Genomic DNA, 25,326 nt, shown 5'->3' with positions numbered 1-25,326 from the left:
TGGATTCTTCGTAACTTTCACCACCAGCGCCGAAATCTTGAACTGTAAAAGAAATAACTAATGATATTAGATCAATTTGTACCGAGATCAGTTCTTTAAACTGAAGAAACTATCTACTTCAGATAGTTTTGGCACCAGGGACTCACGCTGCACACCCCAGGTCACATTCCTTAGCTCCACCTTAAATAATGCCCTCCTCTTTCATCCCAAACTGTTCCCTTTCTTTGAGTCCTTTACTTCGCAATCGCAGGTTCACTAGGTGGAGGGAGGAGCAGAGGCTGGAAGCTCCACCCTGTCTAGCCTGCGGCCTCCCCTCCCCCCGCTGCCCTTAGCCCGGCAATGCTCGTTCCACCGCAGTGCTATTCCCCGCCGCTGTGCTGCCTTCGCGCGCCTTAGCCCGGCTGAGCCTCGGACTCCGCTCCGCGCCCCCTCGCCGAGTCCTCGAGCGATGAGGGAACAACTCAAAGGGTGAGTTGAGCGCAGCTCTTCCCCTGCCTTGGCTTCAGATCTTGCACTTGCGGCCGCGCTGGGGGGGAGCCGAGCCGAGCTCCGGGAAGGTGAATGAAACTTGGGCAGGGATTTTGCACGGGGGGGAGCCCGCAGGCGACAGCCTCCCTCCCTCCCAGCTGTTTCCTCCTGCTCCGGCTGCAGGTGCTTGTAGTTGTGGCCAGTGGCAGGATTAACTCTTTCCCCTCCGGCGGCGGAGTTCCGCTGATTGGAGAGTCCCGTCTGGGGCCGGCACGCGTGGAGGGTGTTGCTTACGGATTTTGATTTTCAGCGTGTTAGTAGCTCCGTCGTCTCCACGCTCCAGCCGTCCCCCCATCCCTGTCGTTTTGCACGAACAAAATGTTAACGATCTGAGGCTTTGCTCCTTGGCGTGCCTTTAACCCTGCAGCATAGATGTGTGTAGAACAGAGCGGTAATGTTGTTAAAAATCTTGTTTAAAGATTGCAGAGGGGAAGCACTTCTACCTTTCATTCAGCACACGAAAGGTCAACTTTCTGCCTGATTTCTTCTGGGAATTTGAACTGACATTTAATTCACTTCATTTTCTCATTTATGTGCCCTCTATTTCAGGATAAATAGGTCTAGTTGGAACATGCAAGATATTTAACCTATATCTACATAATATTAAAAGGCCAGGGGAACCTCCAGCAGTTAAACCGTAAAGCCAAGCCAGGAAGTCAGGGATGTGCCAGAGATATGATCAAACGGTTTGCGGGAAGCCAAAGAGAGATGACAGTTTGTATAATTTCTTTTTCTTGTTGTTAATGTTTTACAGCTGAATGGAATACTGTACTTTGTTGTTATATCTGCCTAGCTTTCTTACAGCTCAATTTAAACATTCTGCCTACAGTACATTTTATAGCTTGGTTCATGAATGAACTTCCATAGACATGTTTAAAATTTGGACACCTAGGTGAGTGGTAGTTCTGTGGTTAATGTATGTTTGGAAATAATGTTTTAGTGTAATAGTTTTTACTCTGCTTTATATTGTGTATGTATGTTTTGTATACTGTGTGTGTGAAACACACACATTGTCTCTGTGATGTAGTTAGTTTATGAGGCTCTCTTTTGAAGTGTGTTACTGCAAAACCTGCCCTTTCCTGGGATATATTCACTTTCCCAGCTCTCATTGCAAGCTTAAATTTGGCTGAGAATGGGTTTAGAGGCACATGCCTATGGAGTACTGAGCTGAGGAAACAAGAAACATAGTTATATAGAAGGTCAAAGACCTTCTACCACTAAGGAATTGGTTGCAGTCATCATTGTTTGATCCTGGATTCAAGGAGACCCTGCAGTAAAATTGCTTTGGCAGAAGTGGAGGGGATAAGCTTTGAAAAGCAAATAGATCAATGGGCAAGTAACAGCTGGAGGGGCTGGCTCACCAGCTTTAACAACTGAGTAGTAATCTTTGCCCATGACATACTGCACAAAATAAAATGCTGAACATCAAAAGGGAGAAAAAATAGTTACTATAAAATACTAAGCAGTTGATATGTGGCCCCATCTTACTGCTCACTGTCAATATTAGCAGAAACTTTTAATATATATTTGTGCCTCTCTTCAGTATTCTGATAATGCTGGCAAAAGCCAAGGTGGTTTTATTTTTATTTTTTTTAAAACATTGGTCCCAGGATTAAAGGAAAATCATCACTGTGTGGCTCCATGGACTCCAGATTTATAGTGGAACACAAACAATAATCCTTCGCAAATCACAGGAGAATTCTACCTTTTTAGAGCACTGTTTTAGTCTTTTCACAGCCATTAGGAAGATTAGTTTCCTCCCTGGGAAATAATGGAAAGATGTTTTAAGCAATAAGTGACACTGATTGCAAGGTAGTCTTATTTTGAGTGGCCAACAGTATGTCTTTTTAAAATAAAGAACAAGTAGTTAAAGTTGCATTTTTAAAGGTTTAATGTTAGTTTTACAAAAGAAAAAACCCAACTCTGTCATATTTATTCTGGCTTTTTGACAGCAGCCGTCAAGTTGTTGTAAGAACCTTGCACTCTACTTGAAACCAGAAAGGTGAAAGGCAATATAAATTGAATCGTAGTGCAGCACACTGTAAAATAATTTAATTTCTAATTATTGGCTAATATGTGTTGCCGTTTGTTTATTGCCACCTGACAGAATTTGCTTCACTCACACTTACACACACAGAGTCCATAGTGCATTTTGAAGTAAAATGCTGGTGGAATTTGCTTTAGTATAATCACAAATTAAGAAGAATGTAACAGTTTAGAGAGTGCGGTGCAGTTCCATACTCAAATTCTCTGCTGTGAAGCTTAGCAATGAATAAACAGGGGAGACCAAATCTCTGAAATTTAAAACTGGCAGAATGAATAAAATCAAGAACATTTTAAAAAGGTTTAAAGATGATTTATGAAGGAGAATTTTTTCTACTCCTTTTGCTGCCTGTGTTTTTCAAAGGTAATGCAAGCTGAAACGGGGGCAAAGACATTTAGTTTTACTCAAACTGGACATATTATAATAGAGAACTGATAGTTTAGTTTATCATTCATCACATCAATTCTTGATTTCAAGTTTTTATCATGCTACTTTGTCATCTCTTCTGAGAATAATCGGGTTCATTCTTGTACTCTTGGCAATGATATAGAAGTTGTGTTGGTTATATGCAGATATAGGATAGCAAAGTGTTTTTGCAAAGTTTCCTATGCACCTGAATCCTATTCAGAAAAATCTTTGCTATCCCAGTGTTGTGCTAGTCCTGATTTAAAAAAAAAAAATTGCTTAATCATCTATCATCATCCCCTAAGGACTGAGTTGAGACTACCAAATTCATTTAATACAGGGGCTCTCAAACTGGGGGTCGGGACCCCTCATAGAGCCAAGAGATTCTGACATGGGGGGGGGTCACAAACTGTCAGCCTCCACCCCCAGCATTTATAATGGTGTTTAAATATATAAACAAGTGTTTTTAATTTATAAGGGGGGGGTCGCACTCAGAGGCTTGCTATGTGAAAGGTGCCACCAGTACAATAGTTTGAGAACCACTGATTTAATAAGTCGCATCATATGTACAAAGATGGTGCTTTTATCCCACTGAACTATCTATGTATTTTAGGGTGCCAGTCACCATCGCGCCGCTATCATCTGTTGTTCTTCCAGGGCTAGCTTTATTTTTCTTTCCCCTTTTGCATCTTGATAAGCTAGAGAGGCATGAACTTGTAGGGGGAAAAAAAGTAATGTTTCTCTGACTTTATAGGGTCTAGTTTCTAACCAGAGTTAGGAAATATGGCAAACACTTTTCAGCAGATCTGTTAAAGATGGTAGTGTTCCCAGGTGTCTTTGAGACAGCCTAGAATTGCTGAGCTGGCATTTCACTTCAGATGGTGTTCACAATGCACAAACACACACATCCCCTCCCACACCCAACACCAAAGCTCACAATTAAATGGCCTTTGAAAATGGCAAAGAGGCTTATGAAGGCTAGTCTCAATGGAATCTAACCTTTCCTTGAGCTGCACATGTGTTTGGAATTGTTGATAACTTTCTGTGCCGAAAATGTTCGGGAACAGGCAACACTTCTTAGTTAGAATGAAAAAGCTGCAGCCTTCTTGTGTTCTGCATGTAAAGTACCAGCAAAATCATCTGCCCTTATTCTTCACAGGCACTCAGCCGTTACAGAGTTGGAATGCAGGGTTTCCTTAAAACACTGACTTTCATGCAAGAGTGAGAGGGATACCTACCTCCAGTTCTAGAGTCCAGCTCTCACTGTCTTGTAAGATATGAGTTTGATAGTCTCAGCTGCATTGCCTGTGGATATAATAAAAACCTGATACACAGCATTCAGCCCAGTGGATGATCCTTGCTTAAGAGAAGGCAAAGAAATGAGCTACCATGGATACTGACTTGACATTCGTCCTTATAGAAAGGGGTGTTTCCTTCAATGTGGGACTGAGGTCAAAGAAAAGGCAAATAGACGAGGGGGTTCATTTGCCCTGCGGATTTCAGCTTTGTGTAGTTCACTTGCGGATAAATGGAGAAAACCAATTTCTAGTAGAGGCTGTGCCCTTCTGCACTTGTATGCATAAAATGCATAGATCAAAGATGACCATGCAGTGTTTATCAAAAATGCGTAAAACCAGTGCTCGTGAAAGGTGCCAGGTTGACAGCACTGGAGGCTAAAGTGCTCTGTTGTATTCACAGAGCAGTCTGAGACAACCAAACTCATTTCACTTGGAAAATTAGGTAGTTTATTTTAAAAGAGAAATACAGCTCTGATGCAATCAGAGGGTGAACTTTCTCCTCATATTTCTACGTGATTTGACATACTGGTCAATGGCACACTCACTACTCAAACACCTGAACACCACATGGAAAATGGCATTGTAGAAAATGAAGAAACATGGAAGAATGATCACTGTTTATATAGTAGGGATTTCTGGTTACAAGAAGAGTGGTCAGCAGCAGAGAGAAATTCCCCACATATATGTCTCAACCCTGATCTGGAGGAGACATCCCTATGTGATTCTTGACTTCTGTGCTAAGAATTCACAACAGGTTACCAGTTGCGGGACTACCTGTCCCTGGGGAAATGCACCAAGAATGTCAGAATAATCTTATGTAGATGTTGAACAGTCATCAGATGTAACAACTTCTGGTCACTTAACCTAGTTCTGTATCCATTTACCAAAGTCCTGAGTCATGTAGTTATCCAATGGAGTTCTTTTACACTGAAGCTTTTTTCATCCCCAGAACTACTTCCTAGTAAGCTGAGGCTTTTTATAGCCAAAATTGCAATTAACATATTGATTCTCTAAAATATTTTTCAACTTTTATTCATTTTCTTTGTGAATGTAGTTTGGCTGTATCCAAGTTCACTGTAAGCAGCTAATTGGTATGGTAACATGGTATTCTCACCCCATGTGTCCTACCTCTATCACACATGGTAGGGAATACAGGAAATCAGATGAGTCTGAGACAGATCCATAGGTTTTCTTCAACTTTTATTCTGGGTTTCCTATTTTATGCTTTTAAAAAAACAACAATCACCCACAATCAATCTCAATTCAGCCTGTGTATTTGCTGCTGCCTCCTATTGCATTGCTCATTGACACCACAGCAGAGAGCAAGACCTTTGTGGTGTTCCCATCTCCTCCCTCTTTCACTGTATGCAATCTCTACCTTGATAAAGGGAAGAGAGATACTGAGGTCAATGAGGAATAGTTTTCTTTAAAATCTTTGCCTTAGCTTTTTCTATTATAATAGTCTGTGATCTCTCAACATTGGTCTTTGCTGTGACTTCACTGCAAAGCTTGGAAATCATTACGAACAAGAAGCATGTTGAAGAATGTTGAATGTAGAGTTCAGTCAGTAAAAGGTTCACTTGTGCCAACTAACCAACCCTCTCTTTTAAGTAGGAAGCTAGACCAAATAGAAGGTATGTCATTTTAATTGTTTCACAAGAATCCCAGTACAGATTTTGCCTCTTCTTACGTTAGATTGTGCTAGAGAGCATTGCCACCATAAGGAGAATTCAAGAAGGAATTTTTCTTCTCTGAAAAAGTCTTATCCCAAACTTCCCAGAGCACAGATAAACAGGAAGGAGCAGCCTTCTCCAAAGCCTCTTTTTCTAAGTCAATTGATGTTGATGGGAGCCTCTCCACTGACTTCACAGAGCTCTGGATCAGGTCCTGCTCTTCTCCCCATCCTTTTTGTGCCAATCTGCAAAGGAGCAGTCCCCTTGCTCCTCAAATGCAGGGACAGCAGTTGTGATTAGCCTTCCTGTGGGGCCTTGGGAAAGAGCTACTCAGAGTTTGGCTCTCACAGGTTTCAAAACTTTTCCTTTCACTTTCTTGTAGCCTCTGTTTACTATATCTGGAGACTACGTGACCAGTCCTCTACTGGCAGGAGAATAAACAAATGACTTTTCAATCTCAGATTTCTATCATAATGTCATATATGATCACATATTTTCGTATCTTCCAGTTTAAAAAATCATAAAATATATAACCTTAGAAGGCATGAATCATTGTTACCATCACTAACTCACACTTTAGTTTGGTGGTTTTCTCTCATGATACATACTCATTGGCATCACACTTTGTTGTAAAGCTAGCGGCTGCTTGATTCAATGCAGAGAATGTCTGATTTGCATTCTGGTCATATTGTGTATTCTGCAGGCATTCAAAATCCCTTTTTAGTTATTTTTTTGCTTCCCGAAGGCACTGCCTCTTGAAATTTGCAATGGACCTAGGGCAGGAGATGGAACTCCAGCTTGAGTTCAAGAAACAGAAGCTGCAGCAACAACTGGAAAGAAAAAAAATCAATGTGTGGGACAGAACACATTGGGCTTAGAAGCAGTTTAAGCTGTTGCTGAGTCAGTAGAATTTAACATGGGGTTTTGGCACAACCGTTTTGAAGTGGCATGTAGGACAGCAGTTGTAGCTGACATCTCACCCACCTAATTGAACAGTGAACAGTTAAAGTAGAACAGGTCAAATCCTTCATATATTTAATTGAAAAACTGAAAAAAAAATTGACAAAACTTTTCATTAAATATTTTTTGCCATTTTCAAACAATTCTATATGGAGGAGAATAGGGTTGCTGTATTTAAAATGACAGGTTTCAGAGTAGCAGCCATGTTAGTCTGTATTCGTAAAAAGAAAAGGAGTACTTGTGGCACCTTAGAGACTAACCAATTTATTTGAGCATACGCTTTCGTGAGCTACAGCTCACTTCATCAGATGCATACTGTGGAAAGTGTAAAAGATCTTTTTATACACACAAAGCGTGAAAAAATGGGTGTTTACCACTACAAAAGGTTTTCTCTCCCCCCAACAGCAGGAAAGTGGGGTGGAGGGAGAGAAAACCTTTTGTAGTGGTAAACACCCATTTTTTCATGCTTTGTGTGTATAAAAAGATCTTCTGTACCCTCCACTGCATGCATCCGATGAAGTGAGCTGTAGCTCACGAAAGCGTATGCTCAAATAAATTGGTTAGTCTCTAAGGTGCCACAAGTACTCCTTTTCTTTTTATATTTAAAATAAAGCCCAGGTTAAAAATTAATCTAGTCTAATTAGAAATGGAACCCAAACAACTGAACCCCCATAGTTTTGGGGTTGCGTATAGTTTAGATGTAAATATTGTATCTTGAACCCATCACTAAATATAATGGGCTAAATTCATACCTAGTGTTAGGACTAGACAATCGACCATTGGTCACACTTCCTGCTCTAATCCCCAAAGATGACATTGTGGCATTCTATACGTTGTCGCGGATTAGATACTGCACTGCTTGTTATGTAATATGGTAGTTGGGGATAGAAATTTAGCTTCAACGCTGATGGCAGGAAACCCACCTATCATAAAAAAACAACCAAAATTCATGTTTGTTTGTTTGTTTGTTTTTTTTTGGTTGGGAAAAACTCCAACATCACTGCCATCACATACACATATATACTGCTCTGTGAATAAACATTTAATCATTGAAATCATAATCACCTACTAAATATGGAAATCTATTTAAGGAAAGATCTCCAAAGACAAGTGTCTGACTGTCTTAGGGAAAGCTCTACCGTACATATTTCGTTCTAAAACCTTCATATTTTATGTTTTAGCCATGAGACGCAAACGACCTGCTGGGATCATCCTAAAATGACTGAGCTGTACCAGTCTTTAGGTAAGAGAGATCTACTAATTTCCTGTAATTAAACTAATTGTTAAGAACAATGATTTCCAGGGATGTTCCCCTGTGTGTTGTTCAGGAATTGAAGTTGAGTGAAGGTGAGACATATTCCAGGCCAAGATGGGATCAAGATAAGATTTTCTTTCAGAGGAATATAAAGAAAATAATTAACTTTAAATTAAATATTATATTGAGTTTATGTGTAATGCAGGTACCTCTTGCAGATTGTTTGCCTAGAAATTCTGGGGCAAAGAAATACATAAATAAATAAACCCAAGCTCTTATACCACCTCATCTATTTTTAAAAAGACTTAAGTTAAAATCAAGCCAAGTTACTTTGAATTTTGACTTCTTGCTGGTTGGAAGCCAATGGAAAGCATTTGCCAATCTGTGTTACCACTGCATTCTTTTCACAGTGTTTTCAATACTTGGAATGCCTGGTCGCTGTCATGATGTCATTGTGAGCATACAAAATAGTTGCCTATTATGACTTCAGGGTTTTCTTAAAGGAGTCTTTGATTTTATTAACAGGTGCACAGCTATGTGATGTAATGGACCTATCCATACCGCACTGTGGGCACACCTTGGTTGCAACTTAGAGCTTTCTTCTGGTTTTAATTGCCACTGCTCATATACAATAGATGGCACAGTCAAAAATAATTTTTTTCTTTCTTTGAAAAAATCATTAATATTTCTCCCCTTGTACAAATAAATCACTAATAAAGAACACAGAAATGAAGTGAAGTGTAATAATCTAGACACTTTATTTTACAACACACAGCATTTTCTAGTTTGCAAATAATGTAAAAATACAGCTGTGAATGTCAAAAGAGGTATAATGTATAAATTAAGGCTAACTGAGGGCAAAAGCTGAGCAAGTATTCTCTGGCCATATAGATATAACGTAATGCATTCATTTGCCTCCTTTATATTTCCATTGTAAAAGTGAATGGTTTCCCATGTTAGTTCCCAGTGCTGTATCTGAGATGCAGATACCATTTAGTGATGGATGGCTCTCTAAAGTATTTTGGGTATATCAGAACTATCCAGACTTCTTTAATTTGGAAATCTCATGGAATTTTTGATGCTGTTGCTGGTCAGGTCCGAAATACCATGGTATTTCTCATAGTATTTACTGCTGTTGAACTATGTTTCTGTTGAAAAACAAATGAAGGGGTACAGGAAACTGAGGGAGAAAAACATTCTGTTTGAGGTCACTTCAAGTATCAAATCAGTATCTAATACAATTTGCCCATCACTGTGAATGTTATCTAAATATCAAGTGTTCAAGGAATTTTTTACTTCCTGTGGTATAAAGGGGGAAACCATTTAGACAGATCCTCTTTTCACTTCCAGTTTATTCAAGAAAATTTTTCCTACAGTGGCCATTTTTCCTTTTGAAGAAGTATATTAAAGAAAAGTGTGCGTGAGAGAGGGAGACATTTAAGATATGTCGGAAATGGCAGTTTTCTTCTTGGCCAACATTTTTATTTCTCTTTTGGGATGGGATAAAAATGGTGATTACTGGTACCTACATATGCCAAGATCCACAAATGGATTTTGGAGCCTAAATACATTTTGAAATCAATGCAAGTTGGTAGCCAAAATACATTTGTGGATCTGGGCCATAGATTTTAGCTGTGAATATGTAGTATGCATTTTTGCAAACTGGGTGTCGACATGTGGGAACAAGATGAGGATGAGGTGTTTCTTTGTGCATCACCATATAGAGTCAAACTCTGACAACAATGCTGCTGAGTAACCTGCAGACTTTTGTTTTGGAATTGGGTATAATCAGCCCAGACTAACTCTCGTATAAATTGCATAATAGCAGCATAACCCATTTACTCTTGAGCAGAACCCTTAATGTGTTTTTAGTGCTCTGCTTTGCCTCAGGTCAAAACTGGTATAATGTGATGTTTGAAGTCTTTTGCAGACTTCAGTAATATTTTATATGAAAAGATATTATTAAAGCAGATTTTTGCATTGTACACTTGTTAGTTCCTATTATCTCCCCACATCAGATTCTAAATTTTGTTTCTTGTTCATATGAAGGAGTTTCATTGAAGAGCTTTAGTTGTTATGTTGCAGATTACCTGGTTTTGTAGAAGTACAGTGCCAGGTACACGCTATGCAAGGCCAAGCCCATCAAGTATGTCAGAGTCTTCCTTCCCATTTTTCAAATTCCTGCTACTAGCCTGCGGGGAATAATCTTTCTGAATGATGTAACTCTTTGTACGTCCAAAATATTGACGGATGGGATTCCTTTCTATGAATTTAGCACATTTTTCCATTGCTTCTTGTACATCATAACTTGTGAGGCAATCCTTTTTGTGTAATTTACATCCTTACAAATTACTGAGAGCTTATTTTTTTCCAGTGGCTAAGGAAAATAAAGATTACAACACCACACCTGAGGGGAAGCTAGTTTTCCTCCTACTCTTTTTTCCCTGCAGTCACAGTGGACTTCTAGGGAAAATGGGGAGTGGGTTTCTGTGTCATTTCCCCCTGTCACCCTCCACCAGCTCCAGTTCATGCACCTGGAAGTTACTGAATTTGAACTTTTGATCCATGAATTGAATTCCAAGTACCAAAAATAATTTCCCATCCTATTTTTCTAGTATGGCTGAAGATTTTTTTCTGTTCTGATCAGGTTTTTGATGTTTATGAAAATAAAGATAAATCAAGCAACCTTTCATTCAGTTTAGATTTAATAAGATAGTTATTTTATACTAACAGAAGAACATGCTGTTGTCATAAAGTATCAGACCACTGGTCCATCTAGTCAAGTATCCTGTCTCTAACAGTGGCTTCTTCAGAGGAAGGCAAAAGAAGGCCAGAGTATGCAATTATGTAATAACCTGTCTTTAGGGGAAGTTTCTTCCTATACCCCTCAGGCTGATGCCCTGAAGCAATAGAATGTATAGTGATAACTGTAACATTTGTTTTGGATTTGTTTCTTAACAAGTGCTTAAGAAATTACATACATTTCTCATTGGTTGGTCTTTATAATAAAGTTTTTCCTTTTGAACTGTTTTTATAAAGTGCTTTCCACTGTAGGGTTTTTCTTATTATTTAAACAATTAGCATATTGTACCATAGAGATATTTCTTACAATTCTTTATTTTGGTTTCTATTAAGTGCCTATTCCTGGCTCTAAACATGCTATTTTTTCACCCTTCATATAAAGTTACCATATGCCATAAGCACTCCATCAATGCTGAATGGCTTTTTTGTTTGTTCGTAATCACATTAAAGTGTCAGTAAGTAGCTGGGATAATGACCTCAGCTGCATCACTTAATTTACCTACTAGATGTTGATCCTCTTGTTATGTAAATGAAGTATATGGCAAAAGCAAATACTGTAATGGAAAAAAGTAGTAAAAATTAGTGATGTTTGAACTTCAGAAGGTTTAGCGTTTTGATTCTAGTACAGGTCCCACTGTTCGGATTCATATTACAGTAGACACTGTCTGCATCCATCTCCAATCTGCACCCTCTCCAGTATTCCATTCACTGCTCCAATTGCTTTCCATTCCAACTGTGACCCTAAAATAATTTCATTTCTTCACCGTTGTAAACTTCTTCTGCATCTTTCCTGATGCAGATTTCCCCACCTCTCTCAATATCTTAACGGTCCCAGGGCATCACTGCAATCAAATTTTGCACACTTGTAGAAGTGTTACCTATTTACATTCTGTGTCCCAGAGAAAGCAAGAAGTTTAATTCCCGCTTCCACCCAAAGTGTGAGAGAAAATAAATATTGAATAAATTCTCTCAGATTATCCTTTCTAGTGTCAACATTAATCTAGAAGCAGCCTGTCCTCTTGAGGATGATGGTACAATCCTTTTAAACTCATGCCTAAAAATGCACCTGTACTTTGTAATAATGGCCAAGTAAAACTTGCACTGTTGTGTCTTAATGTTATGCTCACTAGTATCACCCTCCTCCAACATTCCCATGTAATGAGGGTATGAGTTTCCTCAAGATACATTAGTGTCACTGTAAACAGTAATTGCAGCAGCAGGATGCCGTCAGGAATATTGACATGCATCTGTTCATCTCTAGGTTCTTTACTATTTCACCAAGGTAAAATGATACAGGAGAATAAAAGGCACGCACAGCTCTTGCTACTGGTTGCTGGTTTTCCTCTGAATTCCTCTTTTCCCCACAAAGAATTTGCATAGCCTCTTATTACAAAGCTAGTAAATTTTACATGTAGACTTATGTTTCCTTCAGATTTTCTTCATATTTGGCATATTGATTTTCCATGTCTGCATTTATAAGATGTGCCCATCATGAAAATCAAGCAACTTATTTTCCTCTGAAATCCAATTAGATTTGAATAAGAGCTTTAAAAATGTTGTGTATGCTTTGATGTCATTACTAAGGTGCTTATAATCTGGATAGTTAAATTAGTTTGCCCTCAGAAAAATAAGACTTTGTGGGATTCTCAAAGAGCTTCCGTGCTAGTCAGATCTAGTGATGGAGAAAGCTGAAGAGAGAATAAATGCTATTTCTCTTCCTGTTTGATTCCTGGGAATGCTTGAAATGGGAGTATAATAGTTTAGTTTTGTGGGCAAATGCTTCCCTTCTGAAAGCTCTCTTCTTTGGCATTCAAGAATAGGTTTTATAACCACACAGTTTGGAATCACTGTCATCTTTGCTGTGACCATGCATCTGTTTTTATTTAGTTATAGGCATGTCTGTGGAACTGATCATGGTAGTATCCATGCATACCTCTGAATGCATGATTAAATTGCTATGAGGGTCTATAAACTAATGAATATAACTTTTTGCACAATGTAGGGGAGACCTAGCATGGTGTTTGTATCACATCATGTGAGCTCCTAGCTCTCTCTCTTGCGTGCTCTCTCTCTCTCTCTCTCTCTTTCTTTTTGTTCAAGTGCTGGTCCCTGTGTGTGTTCCTCTGTGGGATATGCATGTGCAGGCATTCTTGCAGGCATTGTCTGTTGGTTCCCACCTGTGCCCTTGCTCTCCTCGTGCTCTGCACCAATGATACAAGGGGCAACTGCCACTCCAGTTTCTTTTGACTGCTGCATGGCCTGAGTTGGAGCCCTCCAGTGTGCAGAGCTGATCCCCTCTCTTCCTGTAAATATTTCAAAGCTTTATATAACTCTGAGTTTTATTGTTAGTATTGATAGTAGTTTTACAAGTTTAGCTAGTCATTAGTTAGAATCCCCTCTAGGGTTAAGTCTGCCATTTGAAGGACTTAAATTATGCTCTGGATACTAGGCTTCAAAAAACAGTCTCCTATTCCCTCTCCTTTTCAGTCAGCGACAACCAATAGCGTTGCCTGTACTGCCTTGGAGAAGGACATATCTCTGCTAAATGCAATATCTGCTGCTCTTTATCCAGCCAAATGCAACAAGCACAAGATCTGGCTTCAGAAGTACCTTATGGAGTGCTGAGTCCCCCATCAGAGCTGGGCTTGAGACACCCCTCCCCACCTTGTACATTGTCCAGAGTCATCAAGGAGTCCACTTCCTATCACAGTGTTTGACTCAGGAGCAGGAAAGAGCAGGGCTAAGGAGCCTTCATCTAGGCCTTCTCACAAGAGTAGGGGATACTGTCATAAGCATAAAAGCAGATCCTATCCTAGATCTAAGAGGAGGGATCCCTCCCCGACTGTCGAAGTCGGGCAAGTCTTTGTGCCCAGGGTTCAAGAACATAGCCTCCCCCGCAAGCTTCCTGGTCATGATTAGAAGGTACGTTAGAAGATGCAAGGCTCCTACAATACCAGCCTCTACACCAACTGTGGTACTGACTAAGATGTAGCACTGGGAACCATAGAACCAAGAACTGTCAGGACCGACAAAAATCACTTGGTGAGAGATTCATTCATCAGCTCTACCATCTCATTCCCATAGAGAATCACCAGCTACTAAAAGTCTTCTCACACTGATTCCAGAGATATAAGGCAACAAGATGCAACTTACAGAGGGGCCAGTGACTCACATCACTCTAGAGCAGGGATTCTCAAACTTCATTGCACTGTGACCCCATTTTGACTACAAAAATTACTACATGACTCCCGGAGTGGGGACCTGAGCCCACCCAAGCCCCACCACCGTAGGCAAGGGGGAAAAACCCCAAGCCACACCACTCCGGTTGAGGGGGGAAGCCCAAACCCTGTCACCCAGGGCTGAAGTCCTTGGGCTTTGACCCGAGGCAGTGGAGCTCGAGCTTTGACTTTGGCCTCAGGCATTGAGCTCGGGCTTTGGCCCTGGGCCCCAGCAAGTCTAATGCCAGCCCTGGCGACCCCATTACAATGGGGTTGTGACCCACTTTGAGGTCCTGACCCACATTTTGAGAACTGCTGTCGAGTATATCTTCACCCTCCGAGATCCACAATCTCTCCTGTTATCGAGACTAATTCTCACAGGGGAGATTCTAAGGCCAAGAGGAGCCAGGGATTCAGGAATTCCATCTCCTATCGCATCCTGTAGCCATAGCTTTCCATCAGCTGTACTGATGGCACTGCAGATGGAGCTGGATCCAACTTCTGCATCATCAGGAGAGTCAGATATACTTGTGGAACCACCACCTTCGCTCTTGCCTAGGGAGATCAGGCCAGAGAGGGGATCAAGAGCCAGCCTCGTTCACTCAAGCAGCAACCTCCTCCTAAGGACTGGTGGTACTCAATGCCTTGGCGACCACTGCAACCTGTTTTCAACCCCCTTATACTGGCCTTAATTGGACCCATGAGACCCATGGTCATGGTACTTAAAGTACTCTCCACCCCCACAAGAGGTCAACACAACCTCACCCTAAGTCTATGGAAGAAGAAGAAGAACCAGATCTGCTGGTACCACCAGGTGTATCATCTTCCTCATTCAATGAGATGGTTGCTCCAGCCTCGCCATCTCCAGATGACCACAGGCAATTCCAGGAGCTACTACAGAGAGGAGCAGAAGGGCTCCCAAGCTCCTGAATGTCTTACATCCCATGTGATCTAGCCAAGTAGCACTCCCAGTGAATGGAGCCATACTGGAACCAGCAAAGGCAGTAAGGCATATGCTGGCAATATGCGCCTGTACCTTCAAGGGGGCAGAAAAACTGTACTTTGTCCCAGCAAAGGGAGTGATGCGCTTGTTCACCCATTCTGCCGCTAACTCCTTGGTTGTCCAAGCAGCATCAGAAAGATCCAGGTGACACCAAAGGGCCATCTCTGCAGATAAGGAAGCCAAACATTTGGATGTTATGAGGAGGAATGTTTTCACATAAACCAGCCTCCAATTTAGAATATCAAACTATCAGGCTCTCCTAATAGTTTTCAATTTTCTGAATTATTCAAAGTTCCTGGATTTTAAGGACAAATTCCCCTGGGAGGACAGGTCTCAATATTAAGAACTCACTGATGAGGGCTAACTACTGGTCAGAACCTGGTTAAAAGCTGTGGTCAAGGCAGCCAGTATGACATCAAGGTCAGTGGTGACTGCTATAGTGATGCTCCAGGAATTGTGGTGCTCTCTTCGGGGAGATCCAAAATACCATGTAGGACTTGACCTTTGATGAGACTAATCTTCTCAACCATAAGATGGACAACTCTTTGCACTCACTGAAAGACTCTAGGGCAATTGTTTGCTCCCTGTGTACTCCGGCTCCAAAGCAGAAATACAGTAAGCAGCCTTACAAACTGAGGCCTTTACCACAACCTTTCTTACAAGTGCTCTTACAAGCTGCGTTCCTTCCACGTCAACTATAGCTACCCGGCCTCATCCCCAGCCAAAAGACACTTTTGATGGAATGCTCAAGAGCTGAAAATCAGTTATTCCAAGGTCTGCTTTGGTTCCCACCTAGCACAATTTTCCCACAATTGGAGGACAATAGCAATGGACAAGTAGGTGCTGGATATCATCCGTTCCAAATATACCACCAAGTTTTTCTCCCCGTCAAAACTGCCATCCCTCTTCAGGGATTGTTCTCACTAGGAGATCCTCCTTTGAGAGGTAGAACCTCTCCTCCATCATCGTCATTATCAAACCCACACAGGATATTCAGGACCATTGTGCCAGGGAGAGTGACTATGGTTGATGGCATTGTGCAGCACCAGGCTTTGTGAAGTGAAATTTCCAGATCTGACTCAATCTTGTGAATGTATGAATCTGTAGGGTGGCCCCATGGGTCAGGGCTTGCACCCCTTCGTACGTCAATGGAAATTTGAGAGCACATTGTGCTGGGGAGTTTTTGCCCATCCTGGCGACATGGCCAAAGAGCATGCAATGCCACTTGTGAATATAGTGAGTGATTGAAGGGGAAGACCAATTCTCTGTGAGATTGTGACATTTTGCACAAAATCAGACCACTTTATGCTCAGGATGTGGTGCTGACAGTGCATATTGAATGCCTCTAGATTCTCTAAGTCTGCTTGAAAAGGGGTCCAGGTTTCTGATCCATATATCAATGCAGGTAGTATACAGGTTTGATAGAACCTTTATCTCAGCACAAAGATGTTTTTGCATCCATAGCTGAGATATGGACTTTATGCGAGAGGCAGCAAGATCTATTCATCAAAGAACATCTGATTTGCTGTGACTGTTTTTACTCTGCTTGCAGCCTAGGTAGATGAACTCATCAATGCTCTCCACAGCATTCGACCCCACCTGCATGGGGGATTCTGATGGCATAGCTCTGAGGTTCTGGCCTTGGTCTTCTGCCATGAGACGTTGTTTCACAGAGTGGGTGGAATCTTGGAAACCTTGGAGGTGGGGCTCAGATTCTCTGACCTCCCAAATGGCCCATTAGTTCCCAAGTCTTCTACAAATGTCAGCCCCTTCAACTATCAGCATTCAATCCTTCCTGGATCTCTTGACTGGGAGTTCTGTTGGAGGAGAAGGTTTTTGTATTTGTATGTGTAGAGGCTTGTAGGGGCAGTGTGCTGGGAGAGAAGCTGAGCCCTGATTAGGGGGCGGGGCTTCTCTGACTTGGGGTCCTAAAAGGTAGCCAGCCAGTCAGGCAGTGGCACAGACAGCTGCAGCGGCCCAGGAGCCAGCAAACAGAGCTGTAAACCGGGGAGTTTGTCTTGTGGTGCTTGTGTGGGGTATGGTTTTGCTGTGGGTGGTGGTGTTTTGGTGTGGTTTGTGTTTCCCAGATGAACAGGATTTAGGTGGGAAGGCTATGACAGATACAGAGGCAGCAGTGGGAGTGACCCATGTAGCGGAAGACACAATGAGGATGACTGGATGTGGAAGCTGCAGTATGTACATGATCCTAGCGGGGGTACCTGGAAAGAGTTTCGTCTGCATGAAATGCCGTCTGGTAGAGCTGATGAAGGAAAAGATCCGAGGTTTGGAGATGCAGGTGGAAAGTCTGGTTGAGTTTAGGAAGGGGTTTGAGCAGATTATGGAGCAAAGACACGAGGTATCTGAAGGGAAAAGCTCAGACTTGCAGGTGGAATCAGGGCTGGGGAATTCTGAGGGGAGACTGGATGAGGAAAGCGATCAGTGGAAGCATGTGACTAAAAGAACTAGACAGAGGAAAAGATGGGCTAGTGAAAGAGAAATAGAGCTCAAGAACAGGTTGGCAGAGTTGGAAAATGAAGAAGGGGCTCAGCAGGTAGTCGCTGAGGATGGAAGGGCAAGGAAGAAGAGAAGAGCAGCTAGTCCTACGGGAAAAGGGGAAGAGTCAATGGATACTACACCAAATATGAGCCCCAGGAGGATACAGGATGGGTTGAAGAGGATTACTAGGGAGAATAGGAATGGAAGGAACTTGCAGCCAGAGGGAACAGGGGATAGACTGGAGAATAGCACCATCACAAGGAAAAGGCAGGTCTATGTGATTGGGGACTCTTTACTGAGAAGAATAGACAGGCCTGTAACCAGAGCTGATCCAGAGAATAGAAGGGTGTGCTGTCTTCCAAGTGCTAAGATATGGGATGTAGACCTGAGGTTGAAAAGGATCCTAAAGGGAGCAGGAAAGAATCCCCTAGTTATCCTTCATGTGGGAACAAATGATACGGCTAGATTCTCGCTGGAAAGTATTAAGGGAGACTATGCTAGGCTGGGGAAGACGCTTAAGGAAATCGAGGCTCAGGTGATCTTTAGTGGGATTCTGCCTGTTCCTAGAGAAGGGCAACAAAGGTGTGACAAGATGATGACTATCAACAGATGGCTTAGGCAGTGGTGCTATAAGGAGGGCTTTGGGATGTATGGCCACTGGGAGGCATTCATGGACAGAGGACAGTTCTCTCGGGATGATGGACTTCATCTGAGTAGGGAAGGAAATAGACTTCTAGGATGGAGGCTGGCACAACTGATTAAGAGAGCTTTAAACTAGGAATTTGGGGGAGATGGTTGGGAGATGTCCAGGTAATCTCCACACCGGATATTAGCATTGAGAGGGAAGAAAACAAAGTAAGAAAGGATACAGCCGTGGGTAGGAGAATGTATATAAGGAGGAAGGACGGTGTGGATACCAGTCCAATAGGTTATATTGGCTGTAGAATGTCTGTGCCTAATCGGGTACAGAATGTGAACGAGGCCAAACAGCAAAAATTAAGATGTTTGTACACCAATGCGAGGAGCCTAGGTAACAAAATGGAGGAACTAGAGCTACTGGTGCAGGAAGTGAAACCAGATATTATAGGGGTAACAGAAACATGATGGAATAGTCGTCATGACTGGACTACAGGTATTGAGGGGTATGTGCTGTTTGGGAAAGACCGAAATAAAGGTAAAGGTGGTGGAGTAGCATTGTATATTAATGATGAGGTAGAATGTAAAGAAATAAGAAGCGATGGAATGGATAAGACCAAGTCCGTCTGGGCAAAAATTACATTGGGGAAGAAAACTATTAGAGCCTCCCCTGGGATAATGCTTGGGAGGTGCTATAGATCGCCAGGATCTAATTTGGATATGGATAGAGCCCTTTTTAATGTTTTTAATAAAGTAAATACTAATGGAAACTGCGTGATCATGGGAGACTTTAACTTCCCAGATATAGACTGGAGGGCGAGTGCTAGTAATAATAATATTTATGTATTAATATTTATTAATATCAGATTTTCCTAGATGCGATAGCTGATGGATTCCTTCATCAAGTAGTTGCTGAATCGACTAGAGGGGATGCCATTTTAGATTTGGTTTTGGTGAGTAGTGAGGACCTCATAGAAGAAATGGTTGTAGGGGATAATCTTGGTTCAAGTGATCATGAGCTAATTCAGTTCAAACTGAACGGAAGGATTAGCAAAAATAAATCTGCAACTAGGGTTTTTGATTTCAAAAGGGCTGACTTTCAAAAATTAAGGAAATTAGTTAGGGAAGTGGATTGGACTGAAGAATTTATGGATCTAAAGGTAGAGGAGGCCTGGGATTACTTTAAATCAAAGCTGCAGAAGTTATCAGAAGCCTGCATCCTAAGAAAGGGGAAAAAATTCATAGGCAGGAGTTGTAGACCAAGCTGGATGAGCAAGCATCTCAGAGAGATGATTAAGAAAAAGCAGAAAGCATTCAAGGAGTGGAAGATGGGAGGGATCAGCAAGGAAAGCTACTTTAATGAGGTCAGAACATGTAGGGATAAAGTGAGACAGGCTAAAAGTCAAGTAGAGTTGGACCTTGCAAAGGGAATTAAAACCAATAGTAAAAGGTTCTATAGCCATATAAATAAGAAGAAAACAAAGAAGAAGTGGGACCACTAAACACTGAGGAGGTCAAGGATAATCTAGGCATGGCCCAATATCTAAACAAATACTTTGCCTCAGTCTTTAATAAGGCTAAAGAGGATCTTAGGGATAATGGTAGCATGACAAATAGGAATGAGGATATGGAGGTAGATATTACCATATCTGAGGTAGAAGCAAAACTCAAACAGCTTAATGGGACTAAATCGGGGGGCCCAGATAATCTTCATCCAAGAATATTAAAGGAATTGGCACCCGAAATTGCAAAGCCATTAGCAAGAATTTTTAATGAATCTGTAAACTCAGGAGTTGTACCGTATGATTGGAGAATTGCTAACATAGTTCCTATTTTTAAGAAAGGGGGGAAAAAAGTGATCCGGGTAACTACAGGCCTGTTAGTATGACATCTGTAGTATGCAAGGTCTTGGAAAAAATTTTGAAGGAGAAAGTAGTTATGGACATTGAAGTCAATGGTAAATGGGACAAAATACAACATGGTTTTACAAAAGGTAGATCGTGCCAAACCAACCTGATCTCCTTCTTTGAGAAAGTAACAGATTTTTTTAGACAAAGGAAACGCAGTGGATCTAGTTTACCTAGATTTCAGTAAGGCGTTTGATACCGTGCCACATGGGGAATTATTAGTCAAATTGGAAAAGATGGGGATCAATATGAACATTGAAAGGTGGATAAGGAATTGGTTAAAGGGGAGACTACAGCGGGTCCTACTGAAAGGTGAACTGTCAGGCTGGAGGGAGGTTACCAGTGGAGTTCCTCAAGGATCAGTTTTGGGACCAATCTTATTTAATCTTTCTTACTGACCTCGGCACAAAAAGTGGGAGTGTGCTAATAAAGTTTGCGAATGGTACAAAGCTGGGAGGTATTGCCAATTTAGAGAAGGACTGGGATATCATACAGGAGGATCTGGATGACCTTGTAAACTGGAGTAATAGTAATAGGATGAAATTTAATAGTGAGAAGTGTAGGGTTATGCATTTAGGGCTTAATAACAAGAATTTTAGTTATAAGCTAGGGATGCATCAATTAGAAATAACGGAGGAGGAGAAGGATCTTGGAGTAATGGTTGATCATAGGGTGACTATGAGCCGCCAATGTGATATGGCTGTGAAAAAAGCTAATGCGGTCTTGGGATGCATCAGGAGAGGTATTTCCAGTAGGGATACGGGGGTTTTAGTACCATTATACAAGGCACTGGTGAGACCTCACCTGGAATACTGTGTGCAGCTCTGGTCTCCCATGTTTAAGAAGGATGAATTCAAACTGGAACAGGTATAAAGAAGGGCTACTAGGATGATCCGAGGAATGGAAAACTTGTCTTATGAAAGGAGACTCAAGGAACTTGGCTTGTTTAGCCTAACTAAAACAAGGTTGAGGGGAGATATGATTGCTCTATATAAATATATCAGAGGGATAAATACCGGAGAGGGAGAGGAATTATTTAAGCTCAGTACCAATGTGGACACAAAAACAAATGGATATAAACTGGCCACCAGGAAGTTTAGACTTCAAATTAGATGAAGGTTTCTAACCATCAGAGGAGTGAAGTTTTGGAATAGCCTTCCAAGAGAAGCAGTGGGGGCAAAAGATCTATCTGGCTTTAAGATTAAACTCAATAAGTTTATGGTATGATGGGATAACATGATTTTGGTAATTAATTGATCTATAAATATTCATGGTAAATAGGCCTAATGGCCTGTGATGGGATGTTAGATGGGGTGGGATCTGAGTTACCCAGGAAAGAATTTTCTGTAGTATCTGGCTGGTGAATCTTGCCCATATGCTCAGGGTTTAGCTGATCATCATATTTGGGGTTGGGAAGGAATTTTCCTCCAGGGCAGATTGGAAGAGGCCCTGGAGTTTTTTCACCTTCTCTGTAGCGTGGGGCATGGGTCACTTGCTGGAGGATTCTCTGCTCCTTGAAGTCTTTAAACCACCATTTGAGGACTTTAATAGCTCAGACATAGGTGAGAGGTTTTTCGCAGGAGTGGTGAGTGAGATTCCGTGGCCTGCATTGTGCAGGAGGTCAGATTAGATGATCATAATGGTCCCTTCTGACCTTAGTATCTATGAATCTATCACTCAGGAGAATGCAAGGTCAAGCATCCCAATCTGGATCTCCCAGCTTGGTAGTTTGGGTAGATATCAAACCTTAGAACATTGGCTTGCTCACCTTCCAAGCAACTTTCTTTATAATAGCAGAAAGGACTCTACCAGGCAATGTTCCCTAGCCAAGTGGAAAATTTCTCTGTCTGGGTCCAGCAAAACCATATGTCACCAGAGACAGCAAATATTCCCACTATTTTGGACTGTCTCCTTATCTCAAGATGACTGGTCTCTTCCTCAGCTCGCTATAGGTTTGTGTCTCATCTGCCAACAGATAGCTATTTTAATGACCAGGTTCCTAAAGGGTTTGATAAGAACCTTTCCATCAGTAACAAAACCAGCCCCTCACTGGGATCTTAATGTAGTACTTTTGACACTCACTACACCTCCCTTTGAATTGCTTAGTGTTCAATGTCTCACTTTTCCTTGTTGCTGTCATTTCAGCCAGAAAGGAGGGTGAAACTGGGGACCCAATGGTCAATCCACCAAATAAAGTATTATAGAAGAATAAAGTCTTGCTGTGACTACACCCCAAATTCACCCCTAAGATTCTTTCAGAATTTTACATAAACCAGTCAGTTCACATACCTGTGTTTTTCCCAAAGCCCCATGCCTTTAGCAAGGAGAAGAGACTTCTTTTTCCTTGACCTGAGATGAGCATTGGCATTTTACCTGCAGAGAACAAAACCGATCAGAAACTCACTTAAACTCTTTGTTGTCATAGTGGAAAGAGTATGAGGACAAGTGATATCCTCTCAGAGAATCTCCAAGTGGATCTTTGGCTGTATCCTACTGTCACAGCTGAGGATGCCAAATTCAGGACAAACTGCTGAGAAATAGGGCAAACACAATCCGAAACTGGTGATTATTCTTTCATAAGATATACCAAACCAGCCACAAAAGTAAAGTCCTGTTTCACCACACTGGCTAACAAGAAGTCATAAAAGCAGTTTCCTTGGGTATTCCAGTTCTTATATCACCATCAAAAACACTGGATTCAGAGATGAGTGGTTCTTTACAACCAGTCTCAACAAATGAAAGATTCTTCTGATCCCAAAAGACTAGCCGCACACCCAGGTCAATATATAACTTAGATCTTACCCAAAAATCATGCTGATGCCAATCCTTTAGTATCTAAAATCTAAAGGTTTATTCATAAAAAGAAAGAAAGGTGAGCATTGAAATTGGTTAAAGGAATCAAATATATACAGTAATTGCAAAGTTCTTGATTCAGGTTTGTTGCAGTGATGGAATAAACTGCTGGCTTAAGTCAAGTCTCTGGTTGCTTCCAAATCATTGGAAGGACCTCAGTCCCTCGGTTAGAATGTTCCCATTAGTATAGTCCAGAGGTTTGGGCAAGAAAGGCAAAATGGAGGTGTTTTCAGGGCCTTTTATAGCTTCAGCCATGTGGAGGGAAACCCATTGTTCTTACTGTGGAAAATTACAGCAATAAGATGGAGTTTGGAGTCACATGGGTAAGTCACATGTGCATGCATTTCACCTAGTCACAGAAGGAAATTCCATTAAGTGTAGATGGGCGTCTCCCATGATCCATTGTCAGTTAAATGTTCTTTTGATGGGCCACTCAATTTGAATAGTCCCTCCAAGATGTCCTGGCTAGCTACCTTGTGGGTGTTCTCCCAAGAGCAAACATTTGAAATCCAGGTATAGAGCCAATATTCATAATTTAAAATACAAAAATGATACATGCATACCAATAGCATAATCATAACCTTTTCATAGATACCTTACATGCCACATTTTGTATAAGATTTGTTGCAAATATATAATAGTGGTTGCAACAGTGATCTATATGGTCGTATTTTAATCAGATAATGTCACACCTACTTTATCAGCTGGCGCATTTTCCTTCCCCATGTGAGGTAAGGGCTCACTCCACAAAAGCACAGGCAGCCTCAGTAGCGTTGCTTCATAAGTACCCTGCTTCATACTTGCAAAGCAGCAACATGGGAGTTCCATCCACAAGACATTATGTCTTGGTCCAAGCCTTCTCCACTGACACATCCTGTGGGACAGTAATTCTGTGAGCATTTATACCGCCTCCGCTCTTGTACCTCCTCCTCTCTGAGTATTGCTTGTGAATCACCAACAGTGGAATACACATTGGGACAGCACTTGAACAAAGTGAAGTTACTTATCTTATTGTAACTGGAGTTGTTCAAGATATGTGGTTCTTATCTGTATTCCTCTACTCGCCCTCCTTCCTCTCTGCTTTGGGTCATGACTGGATTCAGGGTAGAGAAGGAACTGGAGAGGCAGTTGGTCGGCACTGCACCTTATATCCTGAGCACAGTACACAAGGAGAGTAGGGACCAACTGACACAATTTGCAAGAATTCCCTGGTCTCAGGTGCATGCAGCATATGCATACCCCACAGTGGAATACTGATAGGGACCACACATCTCAAAGAGCTCTAGTTATAATAAGGTAAGTAACTTCCCTTTATTAATCATGATATTTTCCCTTGTCATCAAAACACCAAAGGAAGTTGTGTCAGCTATGATTAGAACTCAAGAGTTACAGGGTTCTACTCGGGCTCAGACTGCTAAATAATGCTGCCTGCCTCATTTCTTTTCTATGTACCATTCGCCTTGTCTGCATTTTTTTATAACCTTTTTTAAGGAGAGAAATATGAGAGGAAGAGGAAATATAAGGCTGTGTCTACACTGCACTTTCGTTGTTAAACCTTTTGTTGCTCAGGGATGTGAAAAAACCTCTCCTGAATGAGAAAAATGTTAATGAGGAAGAGCACGAGTGTGGACAGCGCTTCATCAGCGGGAGACACTTTCCCAGCAATAAAGCTACTGCCCCTTGTTGGGGGTGGTTTTATTTTGCCATCAGGAGAGCTCTTTCCTGGCAACAAAGCGTAACTACACTGCTTACCTTACAATGGTGCCACTGCAGCAGCACAGCTGCGCGTTGTAAGGTGCGTAGTGTAGACTTAGCCTAACTTTACCAGCTGATCTGGCAATCCCCACTATTTTGAAGCTATGTGAGACAAAACTTTAGCAAAACGAAAGCACTTCAACAGTGTGGTGAAACCTGGATGTTGATTGGCTGGTAGTGAGATTGTAATATAATACAAACATTTTCTAAATTCTGTTAGCTAGGAATTGTTGGAGAAAATATTGACACCTTTCTCATCAAGATAACATGCACCATTTAGGCTGTTTATGCGCAGCTCTTTGAGAAGGTCATAGGCATTGTACAAGACTTCCAGTTTTTTAAATGTTGTTCTTTTTCTTTTTTCCTTCTCCCATCCCCCAAAAGGGGCAGGGAAGGTGAAACAATTGGTGTTTACCATTGCAGGTCATATTTGAGGATTTGACAGCATGGAATTTAGTTTCTGCAATAAAACAAGTTAATTGCTAACTTGTTC

The 25,326-nt window shown here is 41.4% G+C and overlaps 1 protein-coding gene and 1 long non-coding RNA gene across 14 annotated transcripts in view; one reads left to right on the top strand and one right to left on the bottom strand.

The window, feature by feature from the left end:
• Positions 1 to 25,326, top strand: part of DMD (dystrophin) — a 1,937,833-nt gene that overhangs the window by 1,830,014 nt on the left and 82,493 nt on the right. For 8 of the 13 annotated variants that reach the window (XM_073357918.2, XM_073357898.2, XM_073357881.2 and 5 more), the window contains one exon: positions 8,090 to 8,151. The exons of 1 other annotated variant lie outside the window; for it this stretch is intronic. In XM_073357918.2, coding sequence (XP_073214019.2) covers positions 8,090 to 8,151 — 62 coding nt within the window. Of the gene's footprint in view, positions 1 to 259; positions 469 to 8,089; positions 8,152 to 25,326 lie in introns of those variants that run through there. 4 more of the 13 variants (XM_073357993.2, XM_073358014.2, XM_073357983.2 and 1 more) reach the window with 2 other exon arrangements.
• LOC140916395 (uncharacterized) lies at positions 24 to 23,944 on the bottom strand. The gene is made up of 3 exons (XR_012160519.1): positions 23,775 to 23,944; positions 22,515 to 22,598; positions 24 to 42 (listed from the first exon to the last, which is right to left on the bottom strand). It is a non-coding gene; the product is annotated as an uncharacterized LOC140916395 (long non-coding RNA).

This window comes from Lepidochelys kempii, chromosome 1 (genome assembly GCF_965140285.1).
Source record: "Lepidochelys kempii isolate rLepKem1 chromosome 1, rLepKem1.hap1, whole genome shotgun sequence".
Lineage (NCBI taxonomy): Eukaryota > Metazoa > Chordata > Testudines > Cheloniidae > Lepidochelys > Lepidochelys kempii.
This window is presented reverse-complemented; position numbering and strand designations above follow the sequence as displayed.